We start from the raw sequence: 16541 nt of genomic DNA, 5'->3' as shown, positions 1-16541 counted from the left end.
AATCCCACATCAGGCTCTCTGCTGTTGGCACAGAGACCGCTTCTGATCCCATTTCCCCCTCTCTCTGCCCCTCCACTGCTCGTAGTCTCTCTCTCAAAAATAAATATTTTTTAAAAAGTCTATTTGTCCTAAGTATTGCTACCCCAGCTTTTTTTTTCTTCTTCTATTGGCATGGTACATCTTCTTCCATACTCTTACTTTCAATCTGTATATGTCTTTAGGTGTGAGGTGAGTCTGTTGTAGTCAGTGTATAGATGGATCTTGTTTTTTATCCATCTGCCACCTTATGTCTTTTGATTGGAGCATTTAGACCATTTAAATGTAAAGTAATTATTGATGTGTACATATTGCCATTTTTAAGATCAGTTTATAGTTGTTTTTGTAGTTCTTCTGTTCTTTTTCTTGCCTTGTGATGACTTTCTGAAGTGTTAGGCTTGGCTTTCTCTTTATTTTTTTTTCTGTATATATAAAAGAGTTTGGGTTTGTGGTTACTATGAAGTTCATATATGGGATAAAGCTGTCAATATATATTAAGTTGATGGTCATTTAAGTTCAGACACATTCTAAAAGAACTTTTTTTACTACCCCTTCAATGTTGTATGTGTATATTATCATATTTTACATCATTTTATTCATAAGTTTCCTACTTTTAATTATGGCCTTTTTTTAAACTTAAAGAAGACCTTTTAATATTTCTTGGAAGACTGGTTTGGTGGTGATGAATTCCTTTAACTTTTGTTTGTCTGGGGAAACTCTATCTCTCCTTCAATTCTGAATGATAACCTTAATGCTTTTAAAATTCTCCCTTTGACTTTTAACATTGTAATTATTGCAGTGCTGTGCACCTCCTTGCATTCATTTTGTTTGGAACTCTCTGTGCTTCCTGATCCTGGATGTCTGTTTCCTTCCTCAAGTTAGGGACATTTCAGCTATCGTTTCTTCAAATAAGTTTTCTTCCCCTTTCTCTCTCTTCACCTTCTGGGACCCCTATAATACAAAATACTTGTTTGTTTGATGTTGTCCAAGAGATCCTTTAAGCTATCCTCAGTTTTAAAATTCTTTTTTCTTCTTGCTGTTGAGCTTGGGTGCTTTCCATGACCCTGTTTCCCAGATCACTGATCAATTCTTCTGCATCTGCTAATCTGTTGATTCTAGTGTGTTTTTCATTTCACTTAATTGTACTCAACTTGGATTTATTCCTCTTTATATTTTCTGTGTAGCTGTTGAAGTTCTCACTGAGTTCTACTCTTCTCTCCAGTCTGGTGAGCATCTTTAAACTCTTTATCAGGTACATGACTTAGCTCTGTTTCATTTATTTTGTTCGGTGGGGGGGTTGTGATGCTCTTTCATTGGGAGCATATACATCTGTCTCCTCATTTTGCCTGACTTGTGTTTGTTGCTATGAATTAGGTGGAATAGCTACTTCTCTTAAACTCAAAGGAATGGTCTTGTGTATGGTTGTCCCCTGTAAAATGTTTGTGCTTTGTGGCTTTGGCTGGCTGGAGCCGTGTCTGGTGTGGGTTACGGGTTTGGGGCACTATGTGCTGGGGCTGCCCTGGTGCGATGACTGAGCAGAAGTAGACATGGGCTGGGGTGGAGCTGGGGCTTTTCATGCAGAGGGTGCCCTGGCAGGATAGCTAAAACCAAATTAGGTGCCAGCCAAGGTGCCTCAAGTGCCCATGCAGGGACTGCCTTGGTGGGGGAGTGGACTTGTGCAGGCCAAGGTATGTCCTGGGGCACTCCGTGCAGGGGATACCCTGGTGGGATGGCTGGGGCCAAAGGAGAGTACAAGGCAGGGTTCCCAGAGTGCTTCATGCATGGAGTGCCCTGGCAGGGTGGCTGGAAACTGAGGCAGGCAGGGTTAAGGGTTCCTGGAGTGCTTTGCATAGGAGCTGTCTTGGTAGGAAGGCAGGAATCAAAGTAGGCATGAGCCGACAGGTCCCTGAGTGGTCTGTTCTGGGAGTGCCCTAGCAAGTCATCTGAAGCCAAGATGGCATAGGCTTGGAGTGTTCTGGGGTCCCTGGCATCTGTGTCACCTTGGCATGACAGCTGGGGCTGTAGTGAGCACTGACTAGGGTGTCCCGGTGTGCATTGCACTGGGGCTGCCTTGGTGTGTTGGCTGAGGTTGATGTGGGCTAGGGGTCCGGGGCTCACTGAGGCAGTAGACGATGGTACCTGGACCTTGGTCCTGTCCACACTATTAAGGTGGAGGGAGAATGTAAACCATAGTGCTCACCAGCCCCTCTAAACCAGAGAGAATTCCAGCAGCTCCCTTGCCCTTGGTGGACTTTTAGGGCTGGATCTTTTATATTCCAGTTGCTCCTTTAAACTGTGGGGTTTTATCTGTGCCCAGGGTATCTGGAGTTGGTGTGAGCTAGAGACCTGGCACTCTAAGGCAGCAGCCTGGCTGTGGTGGCCAGACCCTCCTCCTGTCTGGGTTATCAATGTAGAAGATGAATGTAAACCATGGTGCTTGCCAGCCCTTTGAACTTGGAATGAGTTCCAGCAGCTCCCTTGCCATTTGGCGAACTTTTAAGGCTATATCTTTTATATTCTAGTTGCTCTTTTATTTTACTTTTTATTTGTTTTAAATGTTTGTTTTTGAGAGAGAGAGAGAGAGAGAGAGAGAGAGAGAGAGAGAGAGAGAGAGAGGATGTGTACGCATGTGTGCAAACAAGGGAGGGGCAGAGAGAATGGGAGACAGGGGATCCTAAAGGGGCTCTGTGCTGATAGCAGAGAGCCCGATGCAGGGCTTGAACTCACAAATTGGGAGATCATGACCTAAGCTGAAATGACTGAGCTGCCCAGGCGCCCCTCTAATTGCTCTTTTAAACCGTGTTCCCCCCACCCCGCCCCCGCCGCCCCCGCCCCCCATGCCCTGAGCAGACAAATCTGCTCAGTCCCTCAGTACTATCCCTCTCCTCTACAGTTTGCAACGTTGGGGGTAAGAATTCCCTTCCTTTGTGTGTCTTCATCTCTTGCCAGTTCTCTGTGGCCTCTTTATCTTTTGTTGTGCAGAAGCTATTCAGTTAGCCCTCAGCTCATCTTTAGGAGGAACTGCTCTATAAATGAGTGTTGATTTGGGGTCTCCATGGAAGAAGGGAGTTGAGAGTCTTCCTACACCACCATCTTGGACCAGAAGTCTGTATCTGATTGTTTTTACAGTAGTAAGGTGGAGAGAATTTCAAGATCTTTTGTGAAGTTACAGAAATTTGATACAATTTGTTTACAGATAGACAACTATATCAATGGAATTAAAGGGACAAATCAGATACGCACATACACATATGCTGAAAAGTTTGAAAGGGGTTCTCCCTCTGATGTAAGGGAAACTTGCTGGAAAGCTACCAGTCGAGATGGCAGTGAAACCTGCTGGAGGTTGTCTGCCACTGGATCAGCCAGGTACCGCAGGCTGGGAAGCTGCCCAGGGGCAAGGATCCTGACTGACTGCTGACAGCCACGTCGTGAGAGCATTGAGGAAAAGCACGGGAACTACGAAGAGTCCCTTTTCTTAGAGTGTCCCTTTTGAACCTTCTCTAATACTGTGCCAGCTGGAGAAATGTTTTTGGGTCCTGCTCGAGAACCATCAAGGAAGACAAAAAGGCATAGATTTGATGCTGAGAGCCAACATCTTTATAAGTGACCAAAGCACAACTTGTATTATCTCTTTTGCAGATCCAAGTATCATGCTCAATAGCACTTCTTACTTTAGATGAAATTCCTACAATAGAATTATTCTCTATTGCAAAGAAGACAAAGGTAGTCTCTGAAAGTTATTGCAAGCAATATTTGTACTTGTTAGTAGGAATTGAGGGTATATTAGCCTTAGGATATAAAGGATTCAGAAAAAAAAATTAGCGATGGAGGACAGAGGCCAGGCTGAGGAAACTTTGGACACCATTTAGATTGAGATACATTCTGAGAAGAAGATAGGACCAGTTTTCCACTGAATTGTCTTGGCACTCCTGTCAAAAATCAATTGCCCATAAACAAATGGGTTTATTTCTAAACTTCCAATTCTATCTCTTTGATCTGTGTGTTTATCATAATGTAGTCTTCATTATTCTAGCTTTGTAGTAAGTTGTGAAATCTGGAAGTATGATTCTGCCAACTTTGTGCCTTTTCAAGATTATTTGGCTGTTCTGGGTCCTTATATTTCCATGTAAGTTTTATGATCAGCTTGTTTATTTCTACCTAAAAAAAAAAAATAGCTGAGATTTTGATAGGGAATGTGTTGAATCTGTAGATAATTTTGGGGGAAAGGGGTATTAATATTTGTCTTATAATCCATGAGCATGGGATGTCTTTTCATTTATTTAGGTGTCTTTTTTTTTTGTAAGTAATGTTTTATAGCTTTTATTGTACAAGTCTTATTAAATTTATTCGTAAGTATTTTATACTTTTTAATTCTATTATAAATGTTTCTTCAATTTTGGATAGTTCATTGCTAATGTTAGAAATACAATTGATTTTTTTTTCCCCCATTGGTCTTGGATCCAGCAACATTGCTGAACTTATTCATTAGTTCTTATAATTTTTTGTGGATTCCTTATGAATTTCTGTACACAGTATTATACCATCTGTAGAGTATGTTTTAGAATATTTTGGAGGATATGTGTTTTTCTTAGACACTGTAGAATTTTGTTGAGTGAATCAATTATAGTATTAACAGAGTGAACAGTTATGGTTCTTTTTTTTCTTTGTATTATTTTCATGCAGGATAAATCTGCCGGCAAAGAAAACTCCAAGGCACCAGTAAGATTTTTACCACAATTGTCAATGGTAATTTACTAATATATCATCATACTTTATTGCTTTTATAATAAAGATGTACTAATGTTCATGCTTGCAAAGCAGTTACTGAATTTCTGGTTTTATTTTTTTATTTTTTGGGGGGGGAGTATATTTTATTATTATTTTAATATAATTCAGTGTCAAGTTGGCTAACATACAGTGTGTAAAATGTACTCTAGGTTTTGGGAGTAGATTCTCATGATTCATCACTTATGTACATCACCCAGTGCTCATCCCAACAAGTGGTGTCCTCAATGCCCATCACCCATCTTCCCCTCTTTCCCCCCATCCCCCCCCCCCAACCACCCTCAGTTTGTTCTCTGTATTTAAGAGTCTTTTATGGTTTGCCTCCCTCCCTCTCTGTTTGTAACTATATTTTTTCTCCTTCCCTTCCCCGCTGGTCTTCTGTTAAGTTTCTCAAGCTCCACATATGAGTGAAAACAGATGATACCTGTCTTTGACTGACTTAATTCACTCAGCATGATACCAGAAATCTGGAAGCTTCACAAATTGACATGTCATCCTTGCGCAGGGGCCGTGCCAATCTCTGTATCGTTCCAATTTTAGTGATACGTGCTGCCGAAGCGAGCACTGAATTTCTGGTTTTGAATTCTGTGTTCCATTGAACTATTTTCCGATGGAGAGCATCCAAGATGAACATATCTTGGGGAAAAATAACTACCTTAATGAGGGGAATTCTAAGTTACAACTACCGGTTTGCACGGAATATTTGAGTAATCTGAGTAAAAGAATTGTGAAGATGGGCTGCCAGAAGCAGTATTGGGATCAGGAAACAATACAGCTTTGCCACTAATGGCTCTGTGATGCTGGTGACTCACCTACCTCTTGGAGCCCCAGTTTCTAAGTCTTAAAATGAGAAAATCTGATTGAATGAGCTTTGAGGAGAGGCTTCTTCCAGCGCTAAAATGTGATTTCTTGGATTTTGACATCCTTTGTCATTATTTTGAGTTTATTTTTCTATGGAAGGGGCAGCTAATAGTTTTAGTTGATAACGTGCTAGAAGTGTTAGGTTTTACTGCAATAAAATGTACTCTCTAGTACTTTTATGTTGTGTTTAATTGAGTGACACTCTGGTGATTCCTGGAAGTTGAGTGTGAGTAGAGGTTCAATGCAAACATTATTTGTTTTGAAATATCTTCTAAAAACTCAGAATGAACTATAAAATCTGGATTGCTTCATGCAGAGATGATTCCTAATAATAAGAAAGACATTTTCAGCTTAAAAATCTCAAATGAAATTTTGTTAGCGAATGTTCTTGAACATTTCAAAGTACGTGTTGTGATCGTGACTGCTTTTATTGATAATGCCAAGATTACCATACTGAGTTCTATAAAATATTGCATCTTTTTTTTTTTTAGTTCTGCAAATCTCTCTGCTTTCTAGTTTTAAAGACTAAGATCCGAAATAGATATTTTCCCTTTAAAAATTTAACAAATTTTAAAACTGGAAAGCCAATTGCCATTAGTTTTATTTTTATGTTACTAGTATATACGCTTGGAAATCTCAACAAAATTTAAATTTACTTAACAAATATTCAATGGCTGAAACAAATAATTCTTTGTAGCCATCAAATGTGTAAAATGATTTTGTTGCCTGATTTAAACCATATACTATGTTGTTATTAGACTGTATCTTAGTATTTTTTTTTGTATCTTTTTGGGTTGTAAGGCTTTTTAAAGATAAGTAATACTTTTAAAAAATCTCTTAAAAGTAATCCATTGAGTAAAAAATATTGTCATCTGAATATTAAGGTTTGCACTTAGATGGCATTTTTGTAGCTGTAGTTAAGACCTAGCATGATTTTCATTATAGACTTTCATGCTTCTGTAGTTGAAATCAAGGATGATTCAGCACTGGTGGTTCCCAAAGTCTGTGAACTGGTGACCAGATTCTCCTCCTTCCTGCACACCACACTTGTAGCACTCGGACGTCCGAAATCCTTTATGGAGCACGATGGGAGTGAAAGAATGGAAGGGCAGACAGAAGGATGGAAGAGCATTGATTTTTAAGATGTCTTAGCTTATTGCCTGTGAAAGAAGAGCCTGAAAAAAAGGACTTGTATGTACTTTATTTGGGAAGTGATCCCAGGAAGCAGAAATAAGAGATGAAGGAGAGTAAAACTAGGAAGAAAGAAAAGCCAATCTGAGCATGTGTCAGTAAGTTCATGGCCACATTAACTGGCAGTGATCCTGCCATGACCTTCTGAGGAGCTTATACACTGCTTCCTGAAATTGTTGACCTGAGTATGATTAGGGAGTAGCATTTATCCATCAACTCTCATCCCACATAGGTGGAGGTTACTCCTGGGATTGTTAACTTTCACCCACTTCTGGTTCCCCCTATATGTGTGCAGAGTGGGCTACCTTGAGAGTCCCATTATATGGCATTGGAGAAACCCCACAGCAGAAAGCAAAGGACATTTTCTTGAGGTGAAACACTGTCATTCTGTGTGAATTGAAGCCAGCAGAGAACTGTTCACTACAACCATGTGTGGAATCAGAGGCAAAGCCAGGAGGTTGGGAAGGGATGTAAGGCACAAGATTTGTCATTTGAAGTCCCCTAGGGCCCTTCTCACAAGAGTGCCAAAGAAGAGGGTAAGGGTAGCATATGCCTAGGTCATCACTGGATAGGAAACTGCAGACTAAAATAGAACTACTTGTCAGCAAAAGTATGTAGATACTAATTTAAAGTCTACCCATCTGATCTTATTGAAGAGCAACCTTAGTTAGGTGTTATTTTGGCTTCTGTGTGGCTGTTCTTTTTGGTTAGCCAGAGAACCACTATGTATAAAATATCCTATTAGACGTATATTCTGTACTGCAATATAAGGAAACATGAAGGCCCCTCACTGTTTACCCAGGGCAAAAAGGGTAAAAAAGGTGTTGACAGGACTGGGGTTGATGGCTCAGCACGCAGAATGGGTGGTGTAGAGATTCTAAGTCAGAATGACTTAGAGTGAATGTTTGTGTAAGAGGCTGGGGTTGAGCAACGTGTTCTGTACATCTGTGATGGCTGCTATACAGTAGACCTCACATGAATTCCTTCTGTCTTGGTGTGAACATTCCAGGTCACTTGGACCATATGTCACAACCTTTTCTCTCTATTGTCTACAACCTCATTCTTACCATACCTCATTCTTGCTAACAGAAAGCCTTCCACTTTGAGATACCTGTTGCACATTTCAGCTTGCAAACTTAATGCTCATGTTTCCCTCTACATCCCGGGGTTCGCTAGGAATTGTAGAAAATGTTTGTAGTACAGCACTGGGTATTCACCTGATTTGGTGTTGTACTTTGGTAAATACTGTTTGAGGCTCATTGCAACTTTTTTCTTTTTTTAAACATTTAAAAAAATTTTTTTTTCTTTAGTTAAACTTTTTTGGGGGGGGGGCTTGGTTAACCAATTTTGTTTGTAAGGTAAAGTTAAAATTAAAACCCATTCATCCAGCTCTATAAGACTGAATTAGTAGGTTGAGATGGAGTGGGATGAAGGGCTGGGAGAGCAGGATAGACACATATACACATTCTATTTCAGGCAGGGTTTAAACAATAAACGAATTACCAAAAGAGTGCTATTCCTATTCAAAGAGACCACTTGCAATCGGAGTTAAAGAAAATCTAAACTTTTTTGATCTTGGTCTTGAAGAAAGAGCTGGACTGTAACAAGGAAGTACTGAGGGGACAAACTGATGGGTCTCTTTGTTAACATATTTATTACCAGCTGACCTACCAGACCCCAAATTTTAGAGACTTAACCCAACAGAGATTGCCCCTTCCTTGCATGAAGTCTGATGTGGGTCAGAGAGTCCCCCTCCACCTTCTACCTATGCCACGGGGAACATGGGGTCCCCTCACTGCAGGTAGCAGGGGCAGGAGAGTAGAGAAGGCACAGCAGCTCTTATACATCTTACACGTCAGTGCTCACATTTCATGGGCCAGCACAAGTCCTGTGGCTACAGAGTAACCAAGAGGAGCTGGGAAATGATGTGGTTCAGGGCGTATTGAGGAGGCTTTGAAAACCAGGGTGATGACTTGTGCCTGCTTTAATAGGGGGCTTTCTGATGTTTCTGACCAGGCAGCAGTGTGATCAGACCATGTCCTGGGAAGGTTGTGGTGACCGTCAGTTCCTAGCATTTTCTCTAAATTAAGGCCCATATCTCCTGTTGCCTGGATTATTTTTAAAAACCACTAAATTATTCTCCTTGCCAACTCTAGTCTCCTCCTTGTATATCTTGTTTACTGTTGTAAGGACCATTTATGAAAAATCCCTTTGAATGGCCTTGTATGGTAAATAAGATAAAAATAGAATTTATCACCCAAACTGAGATGCCATTGAGAGTGAAATTCCTACTAATTATGCTTGGGAAAGAGCTATATGCTGGGACTGTCACAGCAAACTGGGACTTGAGGTCACCTCAAGAGGATTACAGTGGCTCTCTGTTGCCAACCAGGCCAGTCAAGCCCCAAACACCTATGCTTCATAATATAGCAGCACCCCCCCCCCCCCATCCAGCTTTTCCTCACTCTTGATTTGGGTTCCTACTCAAACAAAACCTCTACAAAGTGGTCTCACTACCCCATCTAACTTAGCACTTCTCTACCTTTTGCTATCTCTTTACCCAATTTTATTTTTCTCCATTGTACTTATTACTTGCTTACATTATATATGTAATAATATATATAATAATATATAATGTGTATTATGTATTACTTATATATAATATATAAAATATATATTATATGTATATAATATATATTGTATATAATGATTTTTTTTCTGAAATGGCTGTTTATACCCATGAGAATGTAAGCTCCAAGAGGGAATAGGCTTTGTCCTGTCAGTGACTGTAGATCCAGTGTCTGAAAGAAAACCCAGCACATGGTAGGTGTTCGGTAAATCATTGTGCAATAAGACAGTGGTTATACTTTACACTTCGGTTGGGCCGAGTCCCTTTACCTTTGACCCCAATGTCCTCTCCTAAGCCTGATGTACTCATTTAGCTTCCAAGTCCTCGTTCATGAATGTTCCCTTTGTCTTCAGTAAGCCCATTGCTGTCCTTTTCTGTGGAGATCCAACTATGCCTCAAGGCTTGGCTTTCATCCTTTCCCTCTTTGAAACTGTCTGTGAATACTCTGCTCTACACCATCTCCCTTCCAGGATGAAAGCATATAGTTTTTAATATTAACTAGACTGTGTGCTTTGTAGGGGCAAAGATGTCCTATAAAGAGTCCTTATCTATACAATATGCACAAAAGTGGCACACTACCTTAGAGTTTTAAAGAGGATTAAATGAGATAATTCATGTAAACTTCTTAGAACAAATATGCAACACATAGCATGATCATTATAAAATATATTCTAATCCTATTTCTTGTTTTACGTACTAAGACTTCAACATCCAGTGTATATTTAATATATACTTAAACATATACTCTTTGTTTTTTTAATGTTTATTTATTATTGAGACACAGAGCATAAGCAGGGGAGGGGCAGAGAGAGGGGGAGACACAGAATCTGAAGCAGGCTCCTGGCTCTGAGCTGTCAGCACAGAGCCCGATGTGGGGCTCGAACTCACAAACTGCAAGATCATGACCTGAGCCGGTCAGACACTTAACCGACTGAGCCACCCAGGCGCCCCAAACATACACTCTGAAACATGTCTCACTTCAGATGAGCGACATTTAAAGGTGTTGATAGTTGCAGGCGGCTAGTGGATGCTGTTTTGGACAACATAGCTTTCAAGAATAGAAGAATAGACATAAGGAACAGCCACTCCTTCTATGTCTAAGGGAGAGTGGTCAAGGGAGAAACTTGGAAGAGCCATCCCTTCCTCAAAGCTTAGACTAAGACCTCTTGGAGAGGGGTTGGCTGTGGCCCACTTGGGTGGCAAAGATGTTTGCAGAGATGCTACAGGCTGGGAGTTGAGTAGACCACCTACTTGCATGCTAAAAAGTTTGAAATGATGTCTCCCTTTATGATGTAAGGGAAACTTCCTGGGAAGATGCCTATAGGGATGTCAGTGAAACCTGCTGAAGGGTGTCTGCCACAGGCTGGGAAGATGCCCAGGGGAAAGGATGTTGACTACTGATAGGCACTCCATGGAGCAACGGGGGAAAAACCCTGGAACCAGGAAGAAAAGTTCTCTTAGTGTTCTTTTGAATCCTCTATAATGTTGGGCCAGCTGGAGAAATGTTGATAGAGTCCTGCTCGGGAATCACAAAGCAGGTTAAAAAACATAGATTCCAAGTGGGGAGGCAATAAATCGATCAGTGGCTGAGGCACAACTCCTACCTGTTTTATTGACCAAAGGATTGTTCTCTACAGTGCTTTTCATTATGTAGATGACATTCCTACCATGCCCTTCCCCTCTATTCCAAGGGGATAACAATGCTTTTCCCCAAAAAGTATAAATGTGACTTATGGCAACTTGAGGGCACATTAACCCGAGTGCGTCGTTACCTTAGGAAGCGGAACACCACAGTTGTCAATAGAACAAAAGTTTTTTTTAGTGATAGAGAAGGGTGGTAGAGCTGAGCAAGCCCTGGACACTAGCTGGGTTCAAGTAAATTCCCAAAAGAAGATGTGATGGATACGAAGTTTTGCACACTTTTCAAAGCCTTCTAAGTATTGTGGGATACCACCTTTCTTTCCTTGCTACAAAGGAAGTCACTCTAACACAAATGTTAAGAAGTTTAAAGTTGGTCTTTGAATGTTTTTGATGATGTATACCTTGCAGTAGATCCTCTGTAAAATTGGTTGAGTGAATCAATTGTGCCATTAAGAGTGAACAGTTTTCCTCCTATTTTTCATGCAGGATAAGTCAGCCAGCAAAGAAAAAGTCAAGACCCCAGGAAGAGTTTTACCCCAGTTGGCCACGGTAATTTACCTATATACTGGATCTTTGCCATTTTGAAAACGTCTTTCAAACTTGTAAATAAGTAACTGAACATCAGATTTTGAATTTTGGTCTCCATTTGATTATTTTCTGTTGGAGAAATTCTATGAGGTACACATATTAGGAAAAATAACTATCTTAAAGTAACTGTAAGCTAGAATTTCCTGGTATGTCAAGAGTATATCAATATTCTGGATAAAAGAATTTCCAAGATGGGCTAGCAGAAAGTTTATCAGTATTGGAGTTAGGAAGTGAGGTCTCAGGGTACAGCTTTGTCACTAATGGCTTTAGTATCTGAAAGGATCATTTATCTCTGTGAGCTGCAGTTCCTGTGTTTGAAAATGAGAAGAGTTGGTTTCTTTGAGCTGTATCTTCCGGCACTGAAACGCTATGCCGCAGAAGAGTCCTTAGATCTTGGTATCCTGTTAAAAATTATTATGTTTAGATTATCAGTGTCCTATGGTAGAGGCAGTTCGTAGACTCTTTCATTTGGTAAGTGCTGGGTATGATATGCTTCACTGTAATAAATTGTACCAGTGACTTTGCTAGTAATGTGGAGTTTAATGCCATCGAGCTGTGCCCTTGTGACCTCTGGAAGTTGGATTTAGGTGGAGGTTCAATGCAAACAGTATTTTTTTTTTCTAACTGTGATAAAAGACACCTAACAAAAAACTTACCATCCTAACTATTTTTAATTGAACCATAGCTCAGTGGCATTAAGGGCATTCACATTGTTGTGCGTCCATCACCGTCATCCATCTCCAGACCTCTTTTCATCTTTGCAAACTGAAGCTCTTTGCCCATTAAACAGTATCTCCTTTGTGTCCTGAGCCCATGGCAGCTAGCATTCTACTTTCTGTCTTTATGTGTTGGACTGCTCCAGGTAGCTTGTGTAAGTGGAACCATACATTTGTCCTTTGAGGCCTGGCTTTACTTAGCATAATGCTTTTGAGGTTTATCTAAAGATTATTTTTTTGAAAGATAATTTAAAAGCTACAAACAAATTATAAAATTGAATTTGTGTTGCTTTATGTACAGAAGATTCCTGATAATTTTAAATGGATGACAGTTTTCACCTGGGAAACTTAAGAGTTAATGTTCTTAAATGAAAGATTTTGAATATTACAAAATATAAATGTTAAAAATTTTTTAATGTTTATTCATTTTTGAGAGACAGAGCTCAAGCAGGGGAGTGTCAGAGGGAGAGGGAGATCAGAATCTGAATCAGGCTCCAGACTCTGAGCTGTCAGCACAGAGCCTGATGTGGGGCTCGAACCCACAAGCTGTGATATCATCACCAAGCTGAAGTTGGATACTTAACCTACTGAGACACCCAGGTGCCCCTACAAAACACAAATTTTATTTTATTTTATTATTATTTTTAAATATTTATTTATTTTTGAGACAGGGAGAGACAGAGCATGAATGGGGGAGGGTCAGAGAGAGAGGGAGACACAGAATCCGAAACAGGCTCCAGGCTCTGAGCTGTCAGCACAGAGCCTGACGCGGGGCTCGAACTCACGGACCGCGAGATCATGACCTGAGCCGAAGTCGGATGCTCAACCGACTGAGCCACCCAGGTGCCCCCAAAACACAAATTTTAATTAAAAACATGTTTTTGTGGATGACACCGGAGTATCATGCCAAGTTCTGTAAAATTCAGCCATAGAATGCTTTCCCTAGTTCTACAAAATCTATTGTAGATTTTATAGTTTAAAAGACAAGACTTGAAATAAAATAGACATTTTCTTTTGAAAACTCAACAAATTTTAACCGCCCCCCTCCAAAATATTATCCTGAGTTCATTGTGTCTGGTTAGCATAGAGGGTTTAGAAATGTAAACCTAAATTTTCTTATTTACTATTCAGTGGCTGAGTTGCATAATAATCCTTTCCTGTTGGTGGCATATAATAGTCTACAACACTTTTGTTGGCTGCTTTAAGCCTGGTTTTATGTTCATATGTATCTTAGGGTTTTTTTCTCAGCATTCTTTGTGTTTTATATGTTACAAGGAAAATAATATTTTCAAGAGATGTTCTTATAAACCCATTGACTTAAAAAAACAGCAAAGTACTTTCATTTGAATATTAAGGTTTACACTTGGATGAAATTTTCCAGCAGTAGTTAAGACCTAGAATGATTTTTCACTACAACGCTTCATGCTTCTAGAGAAGATCCCTGTAGTTGAAATCAAGGGTGACTCAGCACTGGTAACTCCCATTCTCAAAAAAAAAAGTGGGTTTTTTAATTTGTTTTGTCTTTTCTCACCCTCTCTGCAGTCCTCACTCATAGCAGCCCCACAAATCTTAAATCCTTTATGGAGCAAGATGAGACTAAAGGAATGGAAAGGCAGTCAGAATGGAAGAGCATGGATCTTTAAGTTGCCTTAGCTTGTTTTCCTGCGAAAGAAGAGCCAGAAATAAGTTCATTTGGGAGCAGGAGTAAGGATTGCAGAGAGTAAAAAGTAGGAAGAAGCCTGTGCGAGTATGGGCTTTCTATCAACGTGGTCTGGATCTGAGAGGAAGATAGAGATTCTGTCATCTGTAAAATGTGTATTTTACTTTCAAATCCACCCATCTGGGTTTCTCGATAAGTCCTAGGTTCCAGCAGCAGTGGGTCTGTGTTCTGGTATTGCAGTAATTGGCCTGAGCTAATTTTTGTTGTCTTTTTAGAAGACCTAGCTGTTTTCCTGTCTGCCACAGTCCCCACCAGCCTCTATTATTCCCCAGCACTGAAGCTGAGTGCCAATTAGCCATCATCACTAGCCTTCCTCCCTCTTTTATGAGATCTGCCTACATCTTTTAAGTATAAGAATATATGAACCCTGCCTTCAAGCGTGGAATAAATCCGTGAGTTGCCCAAGTACGAGACAACTGCTTAAAGCTATGAGAACAGGAAGATCTTTTGGAGCTGGAATGCAGAGAAGCTCATTAGCATTGGAGCCCAGCAGAGAGTCCCTCTCATTAAAATGGAAGGCCTAAAAATCACTTGCCAATGTTTGGGGGTGGGGGGAGAGGCTCTCCGGAATGCCCACCCTAGTGTTATGTAACAGATGCCCGCATCAAACTAGCATCAGAGCTTTTGGTGATGTCTCCCAAATGTCACACGCCACAGCCATTCACAGGCTTGAACAAGGTTTGCTGTGGAGTGTGCCTTCTTTCCAGATGTCCGGATTTGTTTGAGAAAATGTCTGTGTTTATAAATACTCCTGCATTTCATGAAAAAAAAAAAAGTGTTTTTTTTTTGTTTTGTTTTGTTTTCTGACCTTGTTGATTAATGCTGTTTGCATTTCCTGTTCCAGGTGAGCACAAAGCCCCAGTGGCAGCAGGCAGCTCCGTCATTCCATTTGACTGTAAAGCAGGCTGATGAGATTCCTGAACAGTTTAGTGTTAAAAATGAACAGTCCTATGGTAAGAACTTTATTCCAACTTAGACTTAAGGAAATTCTCTAGAGGGGAAAAAAAAAAAATCGTACAACATTTTAGTTGAGAGTAGTGAAATTGTAAAACTGAAATGACATTTATGTCAAGTAGGAAAATTTATCCCAAATGTTTTCCCTTGTAAAATAACTGATTCCAGTTCGTAATTATTTCAGGCTGTTGTAAATGCTATAAAAGCTGATATTTTAAGAATTGGTGTTTATGTTAAAACTTTGATTTATTGTAGTCAGAATTTGCCTCTGCATGAAAGACTTTTTTTTTCTGAGAGCGATTTTAATAAGTTGTAAATTTTGCTTCCAAATTAGTCATTTTAATATTTTTTACTTTTTATTTTATTGAGTCCTCAGATTGATTACATTGAATATTAACATTTTTTCATCATAGTTCTTTAAATTTTGAGATAGTTTTGTGTTATTTTAATCATATTTTTAATCTTCATTTTAAGAAGGTTCTATGTAAATTAATTGAAAATTAGAGTTATTAGCATATTAATCAAAATATAAATGAATATTCTTGAAATAGTCAGAGGTTTCTATTATGTTTAACTTCCTAATACTGAAAGAAAGGTAATTGTACTTCCGGTAACTTGAGAACTTACAGTGTGTAGCTTTTTCTTGAAAGTTGCTTTAGCATTTTATTCTAACCACTTAAATGTTTTAGCTTACTTTTTAGATGACTAACTTATGCTTTTTTTAAAAAAAAAAATTCAAGCTGAATACATGGAACATTTTGGCAAAAAGGGCAAAATACTAGACCAAATGGAGGATAATTATGCTGGACCATCTACTTCCAAATCCAAGAGCAAATTTCCACATAAAGAACGAGAAAACTTTAGAAGCACTCTTGTTAATGTCATTATGTAAGTTCTATAAGCTAAGCAGTATGTGTTAACCTTGTTAGAACCCCGGGTAACTTTTTATCTAAAAGTATAACAATTCCATGCGTCTCTAAGGATGCCCCAAAGCCTTGTTGGAGTGAAGTCAGAGTACAAATAAAGACTGAGCTTAACCCTATGAAGTGTCTCACTTATTAAATATCACAAACGAAAAAGGTACTGATGTTAATGCTGATGTTGGCTGAGGGAGCACAATGTCTGGGAGCTCCGGTCATGGCCACCGTGGCTGGTGGAAGATAAGGTGTGGGTTTCCTCCCACCCCCATCTCTTCTGCTCAGGTAATGTGGTGTTGGTGGTCTCCTTGTCTAGAAAAACAAGGAATTGGGGTGAAGCGATCAGCCTTGAGCAGGGCTGGGCTTGCCAGTTCTGAGTTGTAAGTCCGCTTAGAAGAGCAGTGCAGATATAAGTCATTAGTGCCTCTTTACCTGTTTCCTCACTGCTTCTTGCTAGATGCCTGCTACACTCTTTGTTTATGACTCTCTAGGCACCCAAGCTG

General features: G+C 39.8%; 1 protein-coding gene and 1 non-coding gene across 3 annotated transcripts in view; one reads left to right on the top strand and one right to left on the bottom strand.

The window, feature by feature from the left end:
- DNAH7 (dynein axonemal heavy chain 7) overlaps positions 1-16541 on the top strand; it is a 270159-nt gene that overhangs the window by 8385 nt on the left and 245233 nt on the right. The window contains exons 2-5 of one of the 2 annotated variants that reach the window (XM_030328070.1): positions 4720-4782; positions 11630-11692; positions 15012-15120; positions 15862-16009. In XM_030328070.1, the coding sequence (XP_030183930.1) occupies positions 4720-4782; positions 11630-11692; positions 15012-15120; positions 15862-16009 (383 nt within the window). Of the gene's footprint in view, positions 1-4555; positions 4783-11629; positions 11693-15011; positions 15121-15861; positions 16010-16541 lie in introns of those variants that run through there. The other variant, XM_030328069.1, reaches the window with a different exon arrangement.
- Positions 5282-5386, bottom strand: LOC115522556. Its single transcript, XR_003971457.1, has one exon. It is a non-coding gene; the product is annotated as a U6 spliceosomal RNA (small nuclear RNA).

The sequence above is a fragment of the Lynx canadensis genome, chromosome C1 (genome assembly GCF_007474595.2).
Source record: "Lynx canadensis isolate LIC74 chromosome C1, mLynCan4.pri.v2, whole genome shotgun sequence".
In the NCBI taxonomy this organism is placed as follows: Eukaryota; Metazoa; Chordata; class Mammalia; order Carnivora; family Felidae; genus Lynx; species Lynx canadensis.
This window is presented reverse-complemented; position numbering and strand designations above follow the sequence as displayed.